Source organism: Myotis daubentonii, chromosome 3 (assembly GCF_963259705.1).
Source record: "Myotis daubentonii chromosome 3, mMyoDau2.1, whole genome shotgun sequence".
Classification (NCBI taxonomy): Eukaryota; Metazoa; Chordata; class Mammalia; order Chiroptera; family Vespertilionidae; genus Myotis; species Myotis daubentonii.
In genome coordinates this window covers 143,461,661-143,489,422 of record NC_081842.1, presented here as the reverse complement: position 1 = coordinate 143,489,422, position 27,762 = coordinate 143,461,661, and the positions used below count along the sequence as shown (strand labels likewise).

At 35.2% G+C, this 27,762-nt stretch overlaps 1 protein-coding gene across 5 annotated transcripts in view; it reads right to left on the bottom strand.

Moving 5' to 3' along the window:
* Positions 1-27,762, bottom strand: part of CDKAL1 (CDK5 regulatory subunit associated protein 1 like 1) — a 684,969-nt gene that overhangs the window by 161,076 nt on the left and 496,131 nt on the right. For all 5 annotated transcript variants that reach the window (XM_059688757.1, XM_059688759.1, XM_059688758.1 and 2 more), the window contains one exon: positions 15,341-15,521. In XM_059688757.1, coding sequence (XP_059544740.1) covers positions 15,341-15,521 — 181 coding nt within the window. The remainder of the gene's footprint in view (positions 1-15,340; positions 15,522-27,762) is intronic.

Sequence of the window (27,762 nt, the reverse complement as noted above, 5' to 3'; positions counted from 1 at the left end):
TAAATCATCTAACTCTACAACTCAAAGAATTAGAAAGGGAGCAACAAGAAAAGCCCAGAGTGAGCAGAAGGAAGGAGATAATAAAGATCAGAGCAGAAATAAATGACATAGAGACAAAAAAACCCCCCACAAAAACAATACAAGAGATCAATGAAACCAAGAGCTGGTTCTTTGAAAGGATAAACAAGACTGATGCACCTCTAGCCAGGCTCACCAAGAAGCAAAGAGAGCGGACCCAAATCAACAAAATCAGAAATGATAGAAGCAAAATAACAACAGACCCCACAGAAATATAAATGATAGTTAAAAAAAAAAACTATGGACAGCTCTACTCCAACAAACTAGACAAAGTGGAAGAAATGGACATATTCCTAGAAAAATACAACATTCCAAAAATCAATCAGGAAGAATCTAAAAATCTCAATAGGCCAATAACTATGGCAGAAATTGAAGCAGTCATCAAAAAGTTTCCAGCAAACAAAAGTGCAGGACCAGACGGCTTCACAGGGGAGTTTTACCAAACATTCAAGGAAGAACTAAAACCTATCCTCCTCAGACTACTACAAAAAATTCAAGAGGAAGGAACACTTTCAAGCTCATTCTATGAAGCCAGCATCACCCTAATACCAAAACCAGGTAAAGACAACACAGTGAAAAAGAATTACAGGCCAATATCCCTCATGAACATAGATGCCAAAATCCTCAACAAAATCTTAGCAAATCGAATCCAGCAGTACATCAGAAAGATCATACACCACGACCAAGTAGGATTTATCCCAGGGATGCAAGGATGGTACAATATCCGCAAATCAATAAATGTGATACATCACATAAACAAATTGGAAAAAAAAACAAAAAACCACAAAGTCATTTCAATTGATGTAGAAAAAGCATTTGACAACATCCAACACCCATTTTTAATAAAAACTCTCAGCAAGGTGGGAATAGAAGGATCATACCTCAACATAATAAAAGCCATATATGACAAACCCACAGCCAACATCATACTCAATGAACAAAAATAACACAATCCCCCTAAGAACAGGAACAAGACAGGGATGCCCACTCTCACCACTCCTGTTCGACATAGTATTGGAAGTATTAGCCATTGCAATTAGACAAGAAGAAATAAAAGCCATCAAAATTGGAAAAGAAGAAGAAAAACTGTCCTTATTTGCAGATGACATGATATTATACATAAAAAACCTAAGGACTCCATCAAAAAACTATTAGACTTAATAAATGAATTTGGCAATGTAGCAGGATACAAAATTAATGCCAAGAAATCTATGGCATTTCTATACACCAATAGTGAACTTACAGAAAGAGAGTCTAAAAAAACAATCCCATTTACCATTGCACCAAAAAAATTAAGATATCTAGGAATAAACTTAACTAAAGAGGTAAAAGACCTCTACTCAGAAAACTACAGGACATTGAAAAAAGATATAGAGGAAGACATAAACAGATTGAAGAACATACCATGTTCATAGATTGGTAGAATCAACATCATTAAAATGTCCATACTACCCAAAGCAATCTATAAATTCAACGCACTTCCCATTAAAATACCAATGGAATATTTCACAGACCTAGAACGAACTCTCCAAAAATTCATCTGGAATAAAAAAAGACCCCAAATAGCTGCAGCGATCCTGAGAAAGAAAAAAGTAGGTGGGATCTCAATACCAGATATCAAGCTGTATTACAAAACCACTGTTCTCAAAACTGCCTGGTACTGGCATAAGAACAGACATATAGATCAATTGAATATAACAGAGAGCCCAGAAATCGACCCGAACCAATATACTCAATTAATATTTGACAAAGGAGGCAAGAACATACAATGGAGTCAAGACAGTCTCTTCAATAAATGGTGTTCGGAAAATTGGACAGATACATGCAGAAAAATGAAACTAAACCACCAACTTATACCATACACAAAAATAAACTCAAAATGGATAAAGGACTTAAATATATGACGGGAAACCATAAAAATACTAGAAGAATCCAAAGGCAACAAAATCTCAGACATATGCCGAAGCAATTTCTTCACTGATACAGCTCCTAGGGCATTGGAAACTAAGAGAAAATAAACAAATGGGACTACATCAAAATAAAAACTTCTGCACAGCAAAGGAAACATCAAGAAAACAACAAGAAAGCCTACTGCATCTGAGAACATACTGCCAACGTTATCACCGATAAGGGTTTAATCTCCAACATTTATAGGGAACTCATAAAACTTAACAAAAGGAAGATAATCCAATCAAAAAATGGGCAAAGGACCTAAATAGACACTTTTCGAAAGAGGACATTCAGAAAGCCAAGAGACATATGAAAACATGCTCAAAGTCACTAATCATCTGAGAGATGCAAATCAAAACAACAATGAGGTACCACATCACACCTGTCAGACTGGCTATCATCAACAAATCAACAAACAACAAGTGTTGGAGGGGATGCGGAGAAAAAAGTACACTTGTGCACTGCTGGTGGGAATGCAGACTGGTGCAGCCACTATGGAAGACAGTATGGAGCTTCCTCAAAAGTTAAAAATGGAACTCCCATTTGACCCAGTGACCCCACTTCTAGGAATATATCCCAAGAAACCAGAAACACCAATCAGAAAGGATATATGCACCCCTATGTTCATAGCAGCACAATTCACCATAGCTAAGATCTGGAAACAGCCTAAGTGCCCATCAGCAGAGGAGTGGATTAAAAAACTGTGGTATATCTACATAATGGAATACTATGCTACTATAAAAAAGAAAGAGTTCTTACCATTTACAACAGCATGGATGGAACTGGAGAGCATTATGCTAAGTGAAATAAGCTAGTCAATGAAAGATAAATACCACATGATCTCACTCATGTATGGATAATTAAGACCATTATAAACTGATGAACAAAAATAGATAGAGGCAGAGCAACATCGAACAGACTGTCAAACTACAGAGGGAAGGCCGGGGGGAACGGGGGGGGGGGGGCGGGGGCTGGTACGAGATCAACCGAAGGACTTGTATGCATACATATAACCAATGGACATAAGACACTGGGGGGTAGGGGAGGCCAGGGGAAGGTCAAGGGGAGAAAAACAAAGGAGACATATGTAATACTCGTTGTAATACTTTAAGCAATAAAACAAAATTTAAAAAAATAAATAACTAAAAGGGCTCAAAAAAGCAAAAGCTAAAGCTCAGGAATGTCCAGATGGAGAGATATAACAATTAAATATAAGACCTGATCCTGAGCTGAGTCCAATATAAAAACACACACACAAAAAAACAATAGCTATAAAGGACACTGTCGGAACTCTTGACAAAATTGGAATGAGCTATTGATTGGGTAAAGCACTGTATCAATGATAAATCTTCTGAATTTGACAACAATATTGTGGTTACATAGATACACATTCTTAGGAAAATGCACACTAAATGTTAATCTCTGTAATCTGTGTTTCTCTAATCGACCCTGAAATTGTGCAGGGGAAAAATATGTATGTATAAGTCTGTCTGTCTATCTTTTGAGAAAGAGCAAATTTAGCAAAATGTTAAAAACTGATAAATTTTAGTAAAGGCTTTACTGGAGATATACTATTGCTACAACTTTCCTATAAGTTTAAAATCATTTTGGGGGTTGAGGTAGGCATAGGCTAGAAGAGAGTCAATGGGGGAAAAGGGGAACATAGGTATTACTTTCAATAATAAAGTTTTTTGAAAAATGGTTAAGATGGTAATAAATAAATGGATAAATAAATGTCGGGGGAGCGGGGTGGAGAGGAAGAAGTTCAAAAAAATTTCTAGGGCCTATAAAACATCACCGCTATAATAGAAAAACAACTTTGGAAACCAACAGTTTTTTGGTCATAAAGTTCTAGAATTATTTTGAATTTCTGGGATAAATGTTCAACTGTTTATGTGAGTGTGGAGCAGAGGAAGAATGGAGTCTAAGTCTCAGGCATCTAACTTAGTCATGTAACCTTGGACAAATGTACTTCTTTAGGCTCAGTGAAAAATAATAGCAGAGACCTGGAAGAATAACATGAGACAAAGCACATGAAAAAGAACAGACCATGCTTGCTTCTGGCACATGTTAACTTTCAAACAATGGAAGCTTCATTTTCCTGCCCTTATAAACTTCTAATCTTATGTACCACTTCTATAAAGGTACTTTTATTATGAGTAGCAAAAATAAAGCATCAGGATATTCATCTTAGATATAAGACTTCAGATAGAACATAATTAATAGAGTACATTTTATTATTATCCATTTAAATGCTTATCTGATTATATTTGACTTGTTAGTCCTTAATTATAAAATAAACAAGAGACAAGAGTTTAGAAAAGTGTCATGTTAAATATTACTAAATATATTATGTTGGCCTAAATACACATTTAACAGTAGCTCTAATACTTGGAACTATAAGTCCCTTGGGAGGTAATAAACATGGAGTAATTAATGAATCATAGTTATAGAAAAAATAGCAGATCAAAAAATAAGATACAGCATTATAAGGTTCTTTATCTTTAGAAGTAGCTCCAAGAGTCTTCTCACTTCTCAAGTTGTTATTAAAGTAATAAAAAGTGAGTTCAACTTGAATATTTTGAATTGAATACAATTTTAATAAACCAAGTTCATATGAAAGACATATAAGAATTAAGTAAATCCTTGCAATTTTTCTTAAACTTATATAAAACAAGGCATGTAATCACTACTGAAAAAATTAGATTGAAATATAATAAAGATGACTTGCCAAAGAATGGATTTTATATTCTCTTTATTTAATATAAATTCACTCAGTCCTTCTCAACCCTACTATCCATCACCATTCACCATCAGAGAGAAAAACTTATAACTACACCTATTCCTACTGTTTTGATAATTATACATTTATAAAAGAAGCAGGATAAAAAATTGACAAAAGGAAAGCAAAAAAATTAAATAATCATAAGAAACAAGCTGAGTGTAGTTTTCCTACATGATTTTTAAAAAGATTTTCTATGGGTTGACTATGAAGTACAAATTAAGACTGCAACCATTGAACTGAAAGCTCTCATCATATCTGGTTCTTTGCTGTCCTAAAGTTGGTTTATTTTAGAACACTTAAAATACTAAGATTCCCAAGACAAACCATGATCCCAAAGTATAGTCAACCCTGATTTTTTTCTTTCAGGAACTTATATTTAACAGAAGAGTCACATGAAAGGGCTCTAGATATCAACAAAAATCTGTGTTTTCCTTTTCTTATCTTTACCATCCTGAACAGAAACCAATCCCACAAAACCATGGCTCCATCCTGCAGTTACAGCCTACACATGTCTAGTACACGTCTTGTCCTGTGGGTCTGACTACATGAAGCTGATTTATGCGATAATGGAATTCAGTTCATCAACGTCACTTCAGGACTTAAAAAGTTAGGCAGTGCTCTGTGGTAGCAGACAAGAGGTCAGATTCCGAAGGCGGGGAACTAGGGGGTCAGTGAGGGTTGGGGTTTTCTGAAGGAGTGATTCAGGCTGAGAAGATTCAGGAGGATGCTCTTAAAAAAAAAAAAAGTCACTCTGGCAATGAAAACGAAAGCGGTCTCTCAGGCAACACCTCTCTCCTGTGCTGTCCACTAGGCCCTGTGCACAGGTCGCAGGGTGGTGAGGTCGTGCATCAGCCATATCATGCATACTGTTTATGCCCTCAGGAGCACTTCCTTCTTAGGAAGAGCACTTATTTTCTTTCATGAGATTCTGATAAGATGCTCTGCTTCTGGTTACTCCAAATAAATTACACTTGTCAAATTCTCTAACATTCCAGGTTCAAGTTGGTAGACAATCAAAGGGCTTGACAGTACTGGCAAGGCCAACAGATTATTGACATTGACCTTCCGTCTGCACAGCTGAGACTTAACAATTCTTGTCATTTTTATTCTTCAAAGCTCCAAATGATATCATGCCCCCCCTTTCCTTCAGTCTTTTCGAGTGAGAGCAGGACAAAAGGAAATTTCCCTACTCAAAAAGAAAAAAGAATGATCCAGCTTCTTCCAATGTTCCCAAATCCAGACTTTTCTACAGGTGCGCTTGCGCACACACACACACACACACACACACACACACACACACAGTTGATAAGCTTATCTTATGGTGCTTAGAAAAACAAAAACACAAAGGAAGATAAAGAGGCTACAAGGAAAAAGCTAATTCTGTAACTGCCTGTAGACACAGTTTGGGCAGAGATAAAAGAGATCAGACAAGGGCAGGGGTCTGGAGGGGCTGGCATTTCTCCCTTGAAGTGCAAGTGACCCCAGGCTGGTCCAGGAGCAATCTCATGGCCATCAGGAAACAGAACATCAACAGCACCAGGAGGAGCAAAGGCAGAGACAAGCTGTAATGCCCTGAATGTCAGGCATGGTTAAGGGTCCTTATAAGATGTTCTACCAAAACTTGACCTGTGAGCCCAGAGTCCATCACAAGCCAATTAAGTGACCTTCTGTCAAGTAAATACTCTCTACTGAACACAGAACCACTTTGCTGACATGGAGCAAGGCCTGGGACTTAGAGTAATTAAGTCCAAAAGAAGAGTATTTATTGAAGGTCTCACAAATAAGTCACCTGTTAGTCTCCACACCTGTCTTGCACCATCTCCTTTTGGGGCTTTCTGACTTTTTATTCCCACTCCACACCACCCAGAATGAGCTTTCAAAACAAACACATGATCACTGCTATTCAGTAGCTTCCTCCATCCCACAGGACAGTATAAAGCTATTTAACTTAGAAGGGCATCTTATTCTAGGCTTTGCCTACAGCTCCTGACTTATTCCTTGACAATAACCTACACCTGCAGGTTGCCCCCCCCCCCCCACCCCAGTAAAATCAAGCAAAAACTGCAACATATCTTATTGCCCCAAATATCATGCATTTTATGCTCATTAAATGTTCCATGTTCTCTTTATTCTCAGGTTTCTTCCCACGCTGATCCCTCTAGGAAACTGGAGGTAGAGAAGATAAACACAAAGGCACGTGGGGAACCATAAGCAGCCAGGTGTTGTGGGTGCATCGAATGTGTTAGAAGGAATGGCAGGATCTAAGAGTGGAGAGGGAGGCAGGAACGTTTCTCTGTGATCTTAAGCAAGGTATTCATTACTCTTAGCCTCTGCTTCCTCATGGGCAAAACGACTATAATAGTGGTGCTTACTTCACAAAGTTGTGAGAATGAAATTAGGTAATAGATATGAAGTGCTCAGAACAATGTCTAACATACACTGATTGCTAAATAAGTGTTAATTCTTATTGTTATTTTTGTTGTGTCATTATTAGGATTAGGGCTACAGATTATTGTGCCTGCGGGTGGCATCAAGCATAAGCTTTCACAGACCCAGGAATGACCATGTGTCATCGAGTGGCACAGCAAACTCTGGGTGGCATACAGAGCTGAAAGCTCAATTACCTTAGCTGTATCAAAAAGCCAGACAATGCTCTCAGGTTAAAATACTCCACAGTTAGTATACTAGTTTCCTATTGGTGCAATAACAAATTATCACTAACTTAGTGGCTTAAAACAACACAAACTTGTTTTCTTACAGTTTTAAAGGTCAGACATCTGAAATGCATTTTATGGTCAAAAAATCAAGGTATGGCAGGGCTGCACTCCCTGCTTAGGCTCCCAGGGAGAGCCTGTTCCTTGCCCTTTCCAGTTTCTAGAGGCCTGCCTGCGTTCTTTTTAGTCCTCCCCCCAGGATATAGTTTCCCCCTCTAGGTATGTGCCCTGACTGGGAAGTGAACACACAACCTTTTGGTGTATGAACAGCGCTCCCACCACTGAGCAATCTGGCCAGGCAGTTGCCTGCAGTCTTTACTCACATTCCTATCCTTGATCTCTGTTTCCGTCCTGACAAGTCCTCCCTCTAATTTAAAACCTCCTGCGTCCCTCTTCTGAGAACTTTCGTGATTACCTTGAGGCCAACCAGATAATTCATTATAATCCCCCCATTTCAAATGGCTTTAACTTAATCATATCTGCACAGTCCTTTTTACTATGTAAGGTAGCACACATTCACAGGGTTTGAGATTAGGACATAGAAATCTTTGGGGGCCCGTATTCTATCCACCACCAAGGGTCTCATTGCTGCCATTTTCAGCACCCATCAACAACTTATTTAACTAGGTTACAGAATTCCTAGTTCATATTCCAGAAAAAAAAAATGAGTAAAGTGATTAAACAAAAGTCAGCAGATTTACAATAGAGTAAAAGGTGAAAAAATTGGAAAGTTTAGATAACATATTTAGGCCAATGATATAGAAAAACAAAAAACAAATTAAATTCAATTCTCCATTTGTCAAATGAACACCACCTATATTAAAACTCATACAAGGTAGCAGGTTTCCAACACTCCCTCTGATCAGTGATGGCGAACCTTTTGAGCTCGGCGTGTCAGCATTTTGAAAAATCCTAACTTAACTCTGGTGCTGTGTCACATATAGAAATTTTTTGATATTTGCAACCATAGTAAAACAAAGACTTATATTTTTGATATTTATTTTATATATTTAAATGCCATTTAACAAAGAAAAATCAACCAAAAAAATGAGTTCGCGTGTCACCTCTGACACGTGTCATAGGTTCGCCATCACTGCTCTAGATTATACTCTAGTTCTTAATTCCCTGCTGTTACTACAGTCATCTGGAAGACTGTTATATGATCTGCTGAAATCTACATACAAAACTATGGTCAGAAAAAACAAACAAACAACAACAACAACAAAAAACTCCATCATAAATAAAAATAAGAAGAGAAATGATATGTCCTGAAATGAGGAATTAAAAAGACTAACTGGAGGGACTAAATACAATTAATTGCATAAGATTCACAAAACATTCTAAAAGAGAAGTCAAAATAAAAAAAAAAAAGATATTGAGAAAAGGGGGCTTCCCAAAAGGTGTGTTTGGGAATCAATCTAGAATAAAATGTCCTGACAATTTAGAGTATAAAACTCTTGAAAATATTTTTTTCCTCTCCCCCAAAGAAAAAAAATTTAGTTTGAAAATCAGGGACTGTGTAAATAATATAATTATGTTATCTAGTAAAGTGTCAGGATTTCTTCCTTTAAGGCAACTTATACACTAAAATACTGAGTTGTTAAACTTTAGAATCATGCTCAGAAACAACAAAAAGGTTCAAAAACATTTAGAGAGAGCAGCAAAGTTCTTTCTATATAGTATGTTTCTCTATTTTACTTTTTAAAATAAAGTGTGTCCTAGACTCACAGGTAGCTAGATTTGGGAGAGCCATTATGTAAATAAGCTTCTGATTGCCATTTAAGAACATTCTTGACTCAACATCTATTCCAAGTGGTCACCTTGCTTTCGTTTGAATGCCTCTAACAAAAATTCATTTCTTCACAGGGAAGACTACTGTGGACAGTTTCAGTGAAAATGCCTGTATCTATCTGCCCCAAGGATGGCCCTCTAGCCCTCTCAGGAACACAACCTCCCTTTCCTCAGGGTTGAGGCAGGAAGTACTATTGTGGCCTCATTATCTTTAGGATAAATAGCCTAGAAATTGCAAGTAAGCATGTTATGATTTTTTCATGCTGACATCTGTTTAAAGATATTATTTTTACACTCTGTTTCCAAGACTTAAGACGAGCAAGCAGGTGGAGTTAATATCACAATTTTACATTTTAAACTGGTATGAACATTCCAACAGCCACTCTCCTTGTCTAAAGACATTTTCTTCAAGTCATGGATCTCTTACAATAAAGATTTCATCATGCTATTATTTTGCATCAACATTTTCTTAAAAACAAAGTCAGAAGAGATAAGGATCAAAAAACTTTTTAAACTTAAGGACATTTTCTAGGTAGATTAAGAATCTTAACCACAATTTAAAAATACTATTGGAATTATTTATGATTAATGAAGACTAATGAAGGAAGACTCAATGTGTTACAGTTAAGCCCCTCTTGTACTGGGGAAAATGGAACCAACTGTGGTTGAGGGTAGTCTGAGAAACGGGGCCAGTTGATATTATTAGCTAGGGAAACAGGGCAAGTTTATATTAGTAGCTGGAGCAACGGGGCAAAGTTGATTAAAAATACCTTGGTAACTGGGCAGTATTGATTAATGTAGCCCTGGTAACTTTGTGTGTGTTTAGCCAACCTTTGTGTGGTTTTTGTGAATAAAAGGCTGGCCTGGAACCAGGGTCGCTGCTGTCGTAGAAGAACACGCCTACGACAGTAGCTGGCCAGCTTTCAATAAATCCTCACTTGCTGCTTAAGACCTAATTGGAGTTGGTGGTCTTACTCTCGCGAACACTGGTCCATAACAAATGGAATAGAAAATATAAACATGCAAATTTGACCCTTCAACTAAGTCAAAGGCCACTCTCATCTGGTTTAGGTGATTCACTATTAAATCGCTTATGTAAATAATCTTGCAAAAGCTAAGAAAAAATAAATTTTAGTTTATCATGTTCATGAAAATATATTGCCTAATTTATTTTCATTATAAATTTAAGAAAGCTATAACTCTTTTTTAGCAGGATTAGCAAAAAATCTACTCCATTTATGTTAGTGTCAAACTCAACTGAATGATGCTTTATCCATTTGGTGTTTTAAATGATTACGGAAAACACATAATTTAGTTCATTTACCAGAGCTCTACTATAAAACATTAAATATAATGAAATTTATGTATATTAATACTAGCATTTATGAAAAAGTAGTTATAAAGAAAGGGAAAAGTATATTGAAATTATTTCATGTAATTCATATGGGACACATTTTTTCGGGGGGGGGGCTTGATTTTAGTAGAAATAAAATATATCTAAGGAAACAATATATTTCCACTAAGAGGCATTCTAAAGCCAGAATAAAAAGCTGTTGTTTGAAAGTAAATGGTATTGTGCTCTTCTTCTAATAATGGGTTAGATGCTACTTTCATTGTTGATTTTGTTGGGCAGGAACTGGGAAATATATCAGATAAGAAAGAATGGCTACCCATTTTGTTGCAATGCTTTATTTTGGTGAAGTCTAGTTGCTAAGCAGCTTCATAATCTACCTGAGACAGTTAGCCAGTATTAATATTTTATAAATTTAGGAGAACAAAGAAGACTAAATGCATATCACATATCCTCTTTCATGGCAGCTCTATAGTTTATTATTAATGCTTGTTTCTTTATTCAAGGTTCAAAATATTAAAAAGATAAAATTCTTCCAGGCTTCAGTTTTTACCTTGAGCCTAATTACAGAAATGAGAGAGTACTATGGGTTGAATTGTATCTCCCCCAAAAGAAATATATTAAAGTCTTAACTCCCATATCTCAGAATGTGACCTTATTTGGAAACAGGGTCACTGCAGATGTAACAAGATGAGGAGTAGGGTGGGTCCCTAATGTAATATGACTGGGGTTCTTACAAGAACACAGCCATGTGAAGACAGAGAAACATAGGGACACCCTGTGACAATGAAGGCAGAGATTGGAATTATGCAGCTGCAAGCGAAAGACAAAAATTACCAGCAAACCACACAGGTTGGAAGAGGCAAGGAAGGATTCCTGTTCATGGTGCAGAGGGAGCAGGGGCCTGCCTTTGGAAGTCCAGTCTCAAAAACTATGAGACAGTACATTTGTGTTGTTTTAAAATGAAATGAGCTATCAAGCCATGGAGAGACATAGGAATATTACTCAAATGCCTATTACTAAGTGGAATAAGCCAGTATGAAAAGAAAATATACTGTACGATTCCAACTATATGATACTCTGGAAAAGGCAAGACTATAGAGACAGTAAAATTATCAGTGGTTTCCAGGTGTTAGGGAAGAGGGAGGGATCAACAGGTGGAACACAGAGGGCTTTTAGAGCAGTGAAGGTATTCTATATGGCACTATAAATAGTGGGTACATGTCATTACACATTTGTCCAAACCTATAGAATGTGCAATACCAAAAGTGAAATGTAATGTAAATTATGGGCTTTGGGTGATAATGATGTGTCAGTGTAGGTTCATTAATGTAACAAATGGACCACTCTGATGTGGGATGATACTGGGAAGGCTGAACGTGTGTGTGAGTAGGGAATATATGGAAACTCTATGTACTTCCTGCTCAGTTTTGTTGTCAACTTAACACAGCTCTAAAATATAAAATCCAAAAAAAGAAATAAAAAAGGTTCTACTATGCCAGGACTGGATGTCTAAAGTCTAAGCATGTGTAAGGAAGATGCTAAGGGCTATGTTCACAAGATAAAAGACTAGAACAACAACAAAGCATCTGCAGCTGATTCAAGGAGATGAGCTCTGCTCTGCTTCTGGCCAAGGCAAACTAGCTTGTATCAGACCAAAATCTTGCCAAAAACCATAAGAAAAGGTGAATCAAATTTATAATATGTACTGTTTAAACATCAAAAATCACGAAGGCAGTGGTGACCTGAGGGGCCAAGATCCATTACCTCAACACTTGGAGCCACTCTTCTCTTCCAGGAACTCATTAATTTGTAAGTAGTTGCTGGGAGGCTGAGTAGCCATGCAAAAGCTAAGAGGCTGGAAAACTACGCAGAGGCTTCCGCATTCTTATGAGCCCAGGGAGACAAAAATTAGTATTGAAGACCCACCATAAAGAAAAGCCCTGGTTCCCACTACAGAAGAGCTCTACTCAGTGGTATGTAGGATTCAGCTTTTACCACCTGACTGTGTGCATCTCTTCCCAGTTCCGTGTCCAGGGATGGCACATGGGTAGTTTGAAACTGATACAGTGGAAGTGTTTATACCTTGGAAATCGGCAAATGCTACAACTCAGAACACTTCCTACTGAGAGTCAGTTTTAAACACCAGCATACCACAGGCTGCATTAAAAAGGTAAGGCAAACCAGAAATAAACCAATCCTATGTACTACTATTTGTAATACCTTAAACAATAAAATAAATTTTAAGAAAAAAGAAATAAACCAATCCTGAGACAGACTGAGAAACAGTTCCAAAGGTAAATCTCAGACAAATTAATCAGTCTTTACCTTAGAGCTTGGTAGAAGCAAAATTAAATCCTCCTAGAAGATTATAGTCTAGATCAGCAGTTCTCAACCTGTGGGTCGTGACCCCCTTGGGGGTTGAACGTCCCTTTCACAGGGGTCGCCTAAGACCATCGGAAAACACATATATAATTACATATTGTTTTTGTGATTAATCACTATGCTTTAATTATGTTCAATTTGTAACAATGAAATTGGGGTCACCACAACATGAGGAACTGTATTAAAGGGTCACGGCATTAGGAAGGTTGAGAACCACTGGTCTAGATGCTATAGTTTTTTAAATTTATTTATTTTTAATCCTCACCTGAGGATATATTTTTATTAATTTTTTATAAAGAGAGGAAGAGAGAGAGAGAGAGAAAGGGAGAAACATCAATTGGTTGCCTACAGAACTCGCCCTGACCTGACCTGGATCAGGGATCAAACCCAAACCTGGATATCCAGACCAGGAACGAAACCCACAACCTTTTGGTGTATGGGGTGACCTTCCAACCAACGGAGCCACACTGGCCAGGGCCCTATAATTTTTTTTTTTTAAATGAAAAGTGCTCATCATTTACTAAAAATAATCAGATGCATAGAAAGGGAAGACAACTGGTCAAAGTCAAGGAAAACAAAAAAGAGAAACAAACCAAGACAAGGCCTACATACTGGAGAATTCAGAATGGACTTTAAGATAACTAATATATTAAAAAATACGAAAGAAAATATGAGGATTTCATTAGAAATCTCAAACCTATGAACAAGAATCAAGTTATAATTATAGAAGTTAAAAATAGACTAAAGTTTGAGATTTTATAGTTTGACAGCAGGTTAAAAACAGATAAACAGGCAATTAGTGAACTACAACAGTACTTCACAAACTTCGATGTATACACAAGTCACTGGAGATTCAGATTAAGATCAGCAATAGGATGAATAAATTGGGATTTACATGCAATGGAATACTATATAGCCATGAAAATGGAAAGGCAGCTACTTGTAAAAATACAGGGTGTCCCTAAAAATGTATACACACTTTAACAGCTGATAACTCAAAGTTTCATTGCTTTTCAGATTTAACTTATTTGAAATAATGGGTGAGACCAGACTAAGCTTTGAACAAAGAAAATTTATTCACTAGACTTTTTTATAGGAATACATAAAAAATAAGAGTTTATGGTACAAAACCAGCAACAGTTGACAACTGAGGGCACACAAATACTGAATGATACGATTCTTAATGTTTGCAATTCCATTGCTTCGCATTATCAGCAGGGACTGGACCAGGACAGTCATCAGTTTGAAAACAGATGTTGAGAAAAATAAATTATTCATTTCTGTAGATTCTTTTAAATTTTGAAAATGAAGTGCATGTTAATAAACACTGACTTTATAATGATTCAAAGTATGTATACAATTTTTGGGAAACCCTGTATTTTTTATCCTTGTATACAAGGAAACTTGTAAAATAAAAATGAAGAAAAGTTTGAGAAAACAAAGAATGATACTGACTTCTGTTTTACGGGGAAAAAAGACACACACACACATATATACATATATACATATGCATATAAACAATAAGCTTTGGGTTATACTTTTTAGTATTTATTCATGAAAGAATTTGAAGAAAATTAATGGCAGGGCACAATATTTTTTAGTTATTAGAAACAAAGTAGAAAATTTTCAGTTAAAAAATTCTACTTCCTCTTAAGGCTCTATGTTTTTCCATGTTTAGCTACTGAACGTAGAAACTAAATATTTGTTTGAGACTATTACTTTCTGGGGCATTCTGGGAAACAGTTTGCCTTTACTGGATCTCAAACATTTTCAGATTTATTTTGAGTCCTCTTACTGTACTATCTATATCTATGATCATGTAAGAATAAAATTATATTGTTTTATTGCAAAAGCAACACATACCTGAGATAGATAGGTAGATAGATAGTAAACATCAAATCTATACCATGGAAAACATAGGAAAACCATAAGCATATTATGAAAGGGTCTCTTAAAAAGTAGTGTAAATATGATGCCTTCTTTGCTCACAGATATTTAAATGTTGCCTGATTTTGAAACAACCAAGACTTTATTTTATAAACATAGGCAAATACTAGTAGTTAAAATGTTCCTTCCCAGTGTCACCAGAACCTTATTCTTGAAAAGAAAAAGAGGTGACACTTTAGTTGCCTAAGGTCATTTAACTTAGCTAAGGTCCCCACCCTGACTCCAACTTGGAAAATTCTCCATCTTTTATAATGTAAGCCAAGTGTGCTAAGATAGGCAACACAGATGCATTTTTATAGCTATTGGCTAAATACAATACCTTACAGAAAGCGATCTTACCACTTGTGCTGGAACTTGTTCCATTTTTGCAGCAGGAGTTCCTGGTCTTGGGTAAAACTGGTTAATAAAGAGGCTTGGAAATTTGTACTCTTCAACAAGTTTCACTGTTTCTTGAAAATCTTGATCTGTTTCTCCAGGAAAACCACAGATAATATCTGTAGCAATAGTTATTCCAGGAACTCTAAAAAATAATGAGACAAAAATGTAAAAACTCTATTGCAATCTATAACTATTGTACTTCCCTAATATTTTAAATACCATTGTCCTTTTAGAATTAAATTTTACTTTCAGGAAAGAGATATTTGCAAATACTTTTTAAAAGAGTCCTAAATACTAAGAATTTATGAAAAACAGTGGACCCCTGTCATCTGCAAGAGATAGCCATTTTTAATTTCTTAAGATGATTTTTTGTTTTCTATTTTAAGATACATATTCTACTATTTCTAGATTTACTTATTTTAATGTAATATTTACTGACTTCTCTATTAAGGTAAATGAGGATTTAGCTCTTTAAACTACTCTATCCCTCCCTTCACTATACAATCATGCACAATTTTTGGTGAAATTAATAGTATTTTCATTGGTATAACTGCAAAGCTGTTGTTCATTGCAGAGCCAACTGGTATACTATCATGAAGTTTCTTTTCTCACAATATTGAATTTTTCATGAAGTTAATAGCTCTTTTTAAATTTTTTTTCCAATATTCTAAATATTCTATGTATCTATGCTGATGTTTCCAGAAGCTCCATCAAGTCTATCAAAAACCAATACTATTTTCTAAACATTCAATATCTATAATAATAAAAGCATAATATGCAAATTGACTGAACAGCTGAACCACTGTCCAGATGACCTTCCAGATGAAGCCAGGGCTGCGAGGGCCAAGACAGTCGCTGGGGCTGCTGCCTCTGCCCAAGGCAGCTGGGGCTGCGAAGGCCTACTCTTGCACGAATTTCGTGCATCGGGCCTCTAGTATTATATAATTGACCAGTTCGATTCCACCCCCCATCCCCTCTAGAAATGCCACTCTTATTTTCTTCAAGTGTGTGTTGCATTTATAATAAAGCAGTGTAATACTTGAATGTTACTGCTTGGTCTCCTTTTTTCAATCTAGTTTTTTTTCCTGGATCCCATGTCCTCTTAATTCTTGATTATTCTATTCTCCATAATTTTGCAGGAGCATTCTTTCAGAAGGGTCATTAAAAAAGAGAGCTAACAAAATTTTGTTACTGTCCTAGGATGTCTGAACTCTCAATTCATGACTGATCGTGGCTATACATAGCACTCCAAAATGAAAAGTATTAGCCACCTGAATTTCATAATCTTCCCCCCTCCTTTTTTTTTTTAAGCTGGAAAGGTTGATAAGGTGTCCAGATTTACTCTGAGGCACACTTCTTCATTTGTGCCCCACTATCTTTTTGAAAGCTTTTAGGATATTAAATTCATTCTTATTGATTTTAAATTTTATAATAGACCTTGCGTTAGGTATTTAAGTTTTTGTACAGTATACAATCTAGAGAGTCATGTTCTTTAGGTCTATGTTCTTTTTAAAATCATTTCTTCTTTCTTTTTTTTTAAAAATATATTTTTGTTGATTTCAGAGAGGAAGGGAGAGGGAAAGAGAGATAGAAACATCAATGATGAGAGAGAATAATTCATCGGCTGCCTCCTTCATGATCCCTATAGGGGATAGAGCCTGTAACCTGGGCATGAGCCCTGACATGGCATTGACCTCCTGGTTCATAGGCTGACACTCAACCAATGAGCAACACTGGCTGGGCTAAAGTCATTTTTTTTGTCTCTGGGATGCCTCTCCTTCAAATGTTGAAATTGGTGAATTGAGTCTCTAAGCTTTTCCACTGCCATTTTCAATCTTTGTCCTTTTATTCCACTTTCTGGAAGATTTAGTTGATTTTATCTTCCAACTCTTTTATTGAAAAAATTTTAATTGAATATCGTATTTTAAATTTCTCTCACTCTCCAAATTTCCTTTTCAAAGCATAGCGATTTCATTTTAGAGATGTAACATATTTTCTTATTTCTGAGGATACCCAAATTTTTTTTTACAGTTTTCCCTCTGCTCAGTGCAATTATGTCTATTTCCTCCAGGTTTATTTTTTTATTTTTTATTTTGTCCCTCTCATTCATAGTTAAGGCTTTCCATCAATAAACAATTTTTGTTATCCTTTATTATTTAAAAGTAAATCACTAAACACTTTTCATTATAGAGTGGTTAGGTAAACAAGTTGCCTTTGCTTTTGATAGGTCCAATGTTAGCATCTTAAAAATCATTCCTCTGTGGCTACTGAGTTTCTCAAGTATGCTACAATAGTTTATTGAATACTAACAGTATAAGAACAACAAAATAACATCAACAGCATTCAAAATAGAATCAATAAAATAATAGGAAAAATTTCAGATCACAGAATACCCAGCTATAAAGATTGTTCTACCACCTAAATGCAGTTCTATAAGAATGAATTGGACAGTTTATCTCATCAAGATATATTAAATATTTGGGGGCATAAGTGAGAACAAAAGAATGTAACATGGGAAAAAATCAAATTACTGGATGCCTAATACAAGCAGCTTCATTATTCCATACCTAGTTTGTATAATCCTTTAAAGCCTGTGCTGTGTGAAAGAAGAATGATAAATTTATTTTAAAAAATATTTTCCTGATTCCTACTTAGTCTTATTTAGCTATCAATTTGGCTTAACTTTCATCAATAAGATAAGTTACAAAGACAGGAACTTTTCTCTGTGATGATAAATAGAAAAAGAGACAATATGCATAGAGAAAAATAAAATGGTATATTAAAAAACAATTTTTATTTTATTGTAATATAAAAACATATTTTCTTCATTAAGAGTGATTATTAAAATTATGTTGGAAAATCATAAAAACATATGCTTTTACAGTAAGCTACAGATAGTAAAACCATTTCCTATACTTATTAAAGCATGTGGAATAGAAAAATTATGTCCATTGCTTCAATTAGCTAATTTTTACACTTATAACTACTACTGAACAAAGGTAAAAGTAATGGATCACATTAGAAATGACAGAGAAGAGTCTATTTCTCCTAGGAAATTTTAAAAAAATCTTAGAAACTGTCTGTGAAATACTGCAGAAACAAAGACAATTCCTTATTGTCCTAGGCTGTTAGAATGAACTTGGCACTAGATTATGGGGTATTCCCACAGGAAAGTACCTTACTGATTTCTCCCCACCCCCCAATCCTTCTTGATCCAGGATAGTTGAGCTCAGTATTACGCAACACCTGCTTACTTTGGCTTCAAGGCCCACAGTGAAAAAGGAAAGACAAACCTTTGCACTAGTCATCATAAATGTTAAGGAAGGAAATGTCCAATGCGTGGATATATTTGATAATCTACACAACAAGTTGACTGATAACAGGGGAGAGAGCAGACCACCATGAATTAGTGAGAGACCTATGTTACTCAGAACTTAAAACTAAAAGTAGTTTAATTGGTTTCAAAGTTTATAAGAATATAAACTGATTGCCTATAAAATGTTTTCAAAGTAGAGACTGCATTTTAATATTTGATGAGGCTCATTTATTCATTAATTTTATATCTGCAAATGATGCTATATATGTTCTTAAAAATAATTCAGTTCCTTAACTGAACCAACAACAAAAAGTTCCTCATAATTACAGCATTAATTTGCTCAGTAAATAATTCTCTACAGTATACGAGAAAATCAAATATTGTAGTGAACCAAGTTCTAAATTACATATGCTTTAAGTGCTAAGAGGAAATTATATGAGGTGTAAAATACAATATTAATCCAAATATTTATTATGCTAATTATGACTAAATGCTGTTTTTGAGAAGCTTTGAATTTTCAAAATATTAAAAATATTAAAATGCATTTCCATGAATTTATTAAAACTGTGAGTCTAATGAATATAATTCCTAGGTATTATGTGTTTTTAAAATTTAAAAGACCTTCTATATCTATATTTTCATAGTAGCATTAGAGAATAATTCTGAAAGAAGAATATAGAAATGTTTAATTATATTAAAGACAGACATTTTAACCCATTATTGTTTCTGACTTACACAAGCTATTTACTGGCAAAATGGGTTCATTAAATTACTTGGAAATGGAATTAATGAAAAAGATTCAAATTATGCATCTGCCTTGGCAGAAGCAGTGCTATGTATGATCAGTTACGAAATCTATCAGGACATGTGAGGAGAGTACTACCTATTTGCTGGCCTGATGCTAGGATTTTTAAAAGCCCCAATATTTCCACACTTATTTACCTTGAGTAAAACTACATATATCCTGTACTATATTTGAAATACTATTAAAATGTAGTACTTTAATTCGTCTCAACATTTTCACTTGCAATTTGGTGTTACACTGGCAAATATAGGAAAAAGGCTGATTCTAGTTCATTCTTTAGATCAAAAAATTATTAGCTTCAAATTCCACATGTGAAAAAACTAAAAATAACATATATTCAATTACCTCAGAAAAAGAATCAGACCTATTAAAATTATTAGGCATAAACTAAACACATGGTTGAAAAATATATTTTAGTTCTATGGATATTAATTCCAGGACAATTACTCAATACTTTCAGGAAAAGCAAACTAGACAGAAGCAGGGGGGAAAATATCTTGAACTGAATGTAAATCAATATATCTAAATATATGGGATTCAACTGAAGCAATGTTTAGAGAGAAATTTATAGATTTAAATGTCTGTGTTAAATACTCTAAGCTTCTACCTCAAGAAGCTAAAAAAAAAAGAGCAAAGTAGGACAAAGAAAGGAAATAAGGTACAAGAAGTCAATAAAATAGAAAATAGAGAACAAGTAAAGATGCCTCTTTATAAAACAACAACAAAACTACTAAACTACTAGCTAGAGCTGCTAGACTGAGAAGAAAAAGAAGGCACAAATGACCACTTCAGGCATAAAGGAGACAGCACTATAGTCAGGATCAACACTAAAAGTATACTAAGATTAACTGACCATATATAAGGATGTTTACTATTATTTTTGGGCTCTCTATTCCATTCCATTGATCTATGTGTCCATTTTCTTTTCAGTACCATATTGTTTTGAATATTATAGTTTTGTAGTATAGTTTGAAATCAGGGAGCATGATCCTCCACTTTTGCTCTTTCTCAAGACTGCTTTGATCAGACAGAGAAAATTTAGGATTATGTTCTAGTTCTATGAAACAATTCATAGATATTTTGATGGGGACTGCATTGAATCTGTGGATTGCACTGGGGATTATGGACATTTTAACAATATTACTTCTTTCAATTCATGAAAATGATCTATCTATCCATTCATTCATATCGTCTTTAATTTGCAGCCACTGTGGAAAACAGTATGGAGGTTCCTTAAAAAATAAAAAATAGAACTACCACAAAATCCTGCAATTCTACTTCTGGGTATTTATCCAAAGAAAACAAAAACACTGATTTGAAGAGATATATGCACCCCAACATTCACTGCAGTATTATTTACAATAGTGAATATATGGAAGCAACCTAAGTGCCCGTGAATAGGTGAGTGGATAAAGATGATGTGGCATATACTGCACATCTATAGTCACCCGTAGATAGGCCTTGTGGAACACAGGTTATTTTACGCTAAAGGCAACTGAGACCCTGTGGGCTCAAGAGAAACTTCTGCCCCTCTTTAATTACTCAGAAGAATTTAAATTAGAGGTCTTGTCCATAATAAGAGATTATCAGAGATAACCTTTTTTTGACTTATCTATAGGGCAGGGCAAACTACTAATTATTGAATATTCGCTCTTCTTATCATCCTGAAACAATCTTCTTCCTCTCTCATTCCCCAAGGTGCCTTACCTCATCCTTAGCTCAGAATGCCATACAAACCTCATTTTAACTTACTGTGCCTGAACCTCTCTTGTATGTGGCATCTCTGACTCTTTCATTATGTGAGGTTCCCATACATACATATGAAATGAAATTTGGTTATTCTCTCTTGTTAATCTGTCTCATGTAGATTTAATTATTAGACGAGCTGATAAAACCTTCAAGGGTAGAAAAATGTTTTCTTTTTCTCACACAATACGTTCAATGGAATATTATTCAGCCATTAAAAAGAAGAAAATCCTGCCATTTGCAACAACATGGATACATCTAAAGGGTATTATGCTAAGTGAATTAAGTTAGAGAAAGACAAATGTGGTATGATTTCACTTATAAGTAGAATCAAAAAGTAAACATACAAAACAAAACAGAAACCAATTCATAGATACAGGAAACAAACTGGTGGTTATCAGAGTGGGGAGAGGTAAGGGTAGGTAAAATAGGTGAAGGGGATTAAGAGATATAAACATCCGGTTACAAAATAAGTCATAGAGATATAATGTACAACATAAGGAATATAATTAATAATATTGTAGTAACTTTGTAAGGTGACAGATTGTAATTAAATTTATTGTGGGGATCATTTCATAATGTATATAAATATTGAATCACTATGATGAACACCTGAAACTAATAGGATTTTATACTTCAATTAGAGGCCCAGTGCACGAATTCGTGCATGGGTAGGATCCCTCGGCCTGGCTGGTGATCAGACTGATTGGGGCCGATTGGGACCGGCCAGCTGGGGGGAGGGACCGCAGGAGGTTGGCCGGCCATGAGAGGTTGGCTGTGGGAGTGCACTGACCATCCTGCTGGCTGAGGGAGGGACCGCGGGAGCTTGGCTGTGGGAGCGCACTGACCACCAGGGGGCAGCTCCTACATTAAGCATCTGCCCCCTGGTGGTCAGTGCGTTGTCATAGTGACCGGTAGACCGGTGTCAGTCAACTGGTCTTAACAGTTGCTTAGGCCTTTATATATATAAATTATATGTCCAAAAAGATACTAAGGGTAATGGGCAAATTATTTGGAAGACATAATTTATAAAAAGTGACTCAAGAAGAAAGAGAAAATTTGATTAGTTATTTATCTACTACAAAAATTGAATTTGTAATTAAAAAATCTTGCCAACAAAAGAAAACAACACAGAACAACCCAGGCCCTGATGGCTTCCTTGGTGAATTCTATGAAACATTTAACAAAGAATAAAACTAGTTCTACAGAAACCATTTCAAAGATAGATGAGAAAGGGACTAATTTTATGAGACCAGCAGTAGCCTATAGGAAAACAAGAGAAGGAAGTCAGAAATAAATTCAAGACTAATATCCATTATGAACACAGAAACAAAATTTCTTAACAAAATATTAGCAAACTGATCCCAGAAACATATAAAGAGGATTGCATATCTCAACTAAGTTTTTAATCACAGGGATACAAGGTTGGTTTGATATACAAATATCGATTAATGCAATAAACCATATTAAAAGAACGGAGTATTCTTAATAGATACAGAAAGCTAGGTTGACAATTCCAATGCCCATTCATGATAAAAACTCTCATGATAAAAAAACAAGGAATAGGAGGAAACTACCTCAACCTGATAAAGGGTCTATAGCTATTATCACACTTATTGGTGAAATACTGAATGCGTCCCCACTAAGATTTCTGTATCTTTTCAATTTGTCATATTACTGGAGGTTTTTCTCAGAATAGGTGAGTGAGAAAAATAATATAAATTTAAGGAGAAACAATAGGACATTTTTGAATACATTTAAGATAATTTTCAGCAGTTTTAAATTTATTTTCATAATTTTATGAAACCTTCTCTTAAGGATCTTAGGCTGAAAACAGAAAAAGCACTAAAACATTTAGATAAGGTTGAAAAACCCTCCTTCCCTCCACCCATCCAGTTATGTCTCTAACTGTGGTATTCACTGTCTACCTAGAATGACTGACAACTCCCCTCTGAAAATCATGAGAGGGTGGTATATATTTATACTATACATTTAAGGTAGCCATGCTTAAGATGAATACAGATTAAAGAAACACACAAAACAATGCCAATGCCAAGAATGCCCTTTCTTTATGTCAATCTAGGGTTTCTTTTCTTAGAGTCTGTGGACTCCCTAAAATTGCATCTAAAATTGTATGTATATATTTCAGAAAGAAGTGACCATTGTTTCATTCTGATTTGTAAAGCCTTCGGTGACCCAAATAAGAGTAGGAAACATTTCTGTGACTGCTTTTGAATCAGCAAAAAACAAACAAACAATATATATATATATATATATATATATATATATATATATATATATATATATATATATATATGTGTGTGTGTGTGTGTGTGTGTATATATATGTATATATATGTATGTGTGTATATATATGTATATATGTGTATATATATATATATATATTAGGAAAAAATGGAAAATAGGCAATATTTGACAGTCTGTGTATTAGAGAAAGTTCATCTAACCAATGTGAGTGAAATTATCATCATGAGTCTAGCCGGCATGGCTCAGTGGTTGAGTGTCGACCTATGAACCAGGAGCTCATGGTTCAATTCCCAGTCAGGGCACATGCCCAGGTTGCCGGCTTGATCCCCAGTGTGGGCCGCGCAGGAGGCAGCCGGTCAATGATTCTCTCTCATCATTGATGTTTCTATGTCTCTCTCTCACCATCTCCTTTCCTCTCTGAAATCAATAAAAATATATTTTTAAAAAATTATCATCATGGCAAGGGTAGATTTAATAGAATCTGAAAGTTGAGTCATAAGATACTCTTGTTTTATTTGTTGGTTTTGGGGTTTTTTTGCAAATCAAAAATGGTCAGGTATCATCAGTTTCATAAATTTTAACCTAATAGAAAATCAGTAATATAAAATGAGTCCCACTCTGTCCATTACTTGAGAGAGAGAAAAACTGGTGTAATTCTTGCTGTCTCTTAGCCTCACACGCATATATGTTCAGCAGGTAATATGGGGCTAGAAGTCTCAAAAGTCCATTTGGTTCCTTTGGCAGTGGCTTCCCATTAGGCCCCATTAGTAGATCAGAAGGTGAGAGCAGAAAGAAGCTGATGGGGTCTGGAAGTGGTTACCTTCTGTTTCTGAGGCAGCAATACCACAATCCTTGCTCACAGATTCCAGTAACACGACCTCTTCTTTTTGTTCCCTTAGCCCGAGTGGCAGTGACTGCTTTCAGCAGTTATTATTCTCTGGTTACCTCAACTCCCAATCTCTACTTTTACAAATATTCTATATAGTAAATTTCCTATATTAAATAACATCTGGTAGAAATACCACACATAGCTTTTCTTCCTAACAGGACACTAATCAAAACAATCAACGTCACCAGTGCACACATTTACTACCTTAAAGAGATCACATTTACACAGACCAAATTCTTTTAGAATAAAGTAATAAAATTGGAAATAAATGGTAGAAAGATAGCTTAAAAAAAAAAACCCAACACTATTTGTTTGGAAGCTAAATACAATAAGAATACAAATGTATTCCTACAAATGAATAGCCATGATCTTTTTCAAAGTAGAACTCAAATTTCTGACCTTTTGAGAGAAATTTAGAAGAAATTATTTTCAAATAGTAACCAAAATCTACTTCCTAACATAAAATTCACTTATTAACTTTAAGTGATATTTATAATCAAAGATAGCTTTTCAAGGCCTCCTCATGAAAAAAATTTAGTAGCAATTAGTTTTTTTAAAACTATTCCCTCTCTTTAAAAGTCATAAAATGATTTTTATTAAGCTAAAAAAATCCAGATGACTTATTTAGTTTAAATTTGGTACAATTTTACATTTTTGAAGTAAAAAATTAGTATGTATGGGACAGGGAAAGAGAGAAGAATATGGATAAAATGTAAAAAGATTTGCTAAAGCTTTGGAAATTTCTGGATATCCTGAGAAATCAGAATCTAAAATGGCAAAAAAATAACTGTTACATACATGTAGTAAAAACTGGTCAAGTATACGGGAAACATGTTTCTAAAATGCAAAAGTAAAAATGGTTGTCAAATAAGCCAAAAATAAGAGAGGGACCAACCAGAAGCAGATACTACCAGAGAATGTGGTGTCACCCATTACATTCCTAAACCTGCTATAAACCCAAAATATACAGTTTGACTTTAAGCAAAAATCAAAAGAATTATCACTATTAAAAATTAAATAAATACTATGTAGAGTGTTTTTTAACCTATAACGCTATGCTTGTATTCCACAGCGAATATTTGGAAATAAGCACAAAGCCTTACATAAGACCAAATATATTGCTTTAAAGATTAAATATAAGCATACTGAATAATATTGTTATAACATTTAAAAAGAAACCATATTAAAATTCACAGAATTTTGCACCTCTGTTATTAAGATCATTTTATGATATTGCTGGTTAAAGTGAAGGTATTTACTATCTATGGTACTGTTAACATAATTCTTATATGAGTTTTTCTGTTTCTATGGTAACATGAATTATAAGGTTCAATGAAGCCAGATTCAGTAATGTGTAGTTTTCTGTTATTCAAGGTGAAAAGGAAATGAAACATTTCTAACATTCATAAACTGCAGCAAATGTCTGAATTCCATTTAGCGATAAGACGATAATTACTAAAGTAATTAGAATTCTTTCTGGATGGAATTATTTTGCACACAGTGGAAATTTAGACTTGGGAATGAAAGCAGGGGCCAGAGTATATTCAGCATCAGTAATTAATTACAACCAAAACGAATATGCTATTCTGATACCTTGGAACAAACTATACCTTCTGTCTACTTCTGCTACAATATGAAAGAAACTGGTCCCCCACCCCCACCCCTTAAGTCAGAAATATAGAGTGGGTGAAATCATTTTATTCAAAAGAAAATCCAATTACAGAAATAATCAACTTTTCCCTCTTGCTTTATTTTTTTTTTTTCATATTTGAAAGGGCATTCACATTAGCAGAACCAATTAAATGAATATCAGGACAGGGCAAAAACTACAAACTTGGACAAGTTTCCTAATCTTTTAAAATTAAACTCTGGGGAAAAAAAAACAAAACACTTATGGAAATTTTAGAGGCTCAAAACCAGATCATAGCATTCGTTAAAGGGACAGCATAATTGGAAGGTAACTAAACATCGGGTCTCAGGAAGAATAATTATAAAGTTGTTCAATCATAATGCCTCTAATATCCAGTCCACTACAAGTAAGAAATTAGGCAATTTTTACTTTAATGGGAGTGTTGTCATCATCAAGATATGGTAGTCAGAGGCATTACATTTCATATCTTACGCTATCCTAAGCTGTAATGTGTATAGTACCATAGACATAATGCTGAAAAAAAATACACATGCAGAAAGAGCATGCGAGTATGGGAGTTCCTGCCCCAGAAGCCGTCAAATCAAAACGCAGAATTATTCACAATTACTTTCTTTATTCCTTATTAGTTGAACGTATGTGTTATTTAAATTCAGTTAATGCTAAAAACTAGATCAAGGGTTGGCAAACTATGGGTTATGGGCCAAATTCAGCCACTGCCTCTTTTAGTAAATAAAGTTTTATTGGAACACAGCCACACCCATTCATTTATATAGTGGCTATGCTGCTTTGGCTGTAAGAGCAGAGTTAAATAATTATGACAGTTGCAACATAGATTGTTTACACAAAGCCAAAAGCATTTATTATCTTCAGAGAATCTAACAAAGTGGGCCCATGACTGGGTTTTGTTAATACTCCCAAGGACACCCGAACTGAGTTTGAGGGGACAGTGGCATATGATGCTCTCCAAAATGTAGCCCTAAATCAACCTTTCCATTGTCACTGAATTCTCATTGATATGATTCAAATCAGAATACTTCCTCCCTGAGCGAACCATGGTCCACAATCTATTAGCGCCTATCCACATTATTCATCCCCTGTGGCCACCTCTCTGATGAATTTTCCTGATTTTCTCTCCGCATCTCAACTCATTCAAGTTCTTCCTTTACACCTCTGATGATGGCCCTATGTCCTGCTGGCACCTTTCACATTTGTTTGTCTTAAGCCTCCTAGTAAATCACAAATGCCCGGTGGACTAGGGTGGGGCCATATTCATATGCTTACCCTGCAGCAATGAGGTGACAGCCACAGAGCTAGTTGAGGCTCAGTAAAGGTGCTTATTGAATTTAAGGTGACGAGCAAGAGAGAACCCGGAAACCGATAGGGGCAGTGAATAAAATGAACAATAAGGCAACAGACCTGATTCACACCTTCTAATGATTAATCCCTGTGTTGACTAATACAAGTATCAGCATTCTACTTTAAGTCCAAGAAGTGCGCTGGCAGCCCTAATCTGTCTGGCAGGGAAGAGCAGGGTGACCCGAGGCTCTGTGACAGGCTTCTCTCTGGGCTAAAGGCCGCTGGGCTGGCTTGTCGAGCTTACAATGAGGGTATCACTTCTCAAATGAGTACTTAAAAATAAAACTGTATTAGTTAAGTTTTTTTTTCACCTTAAATTCATATATTTAGAAAAATTAGAACACTGACACAGG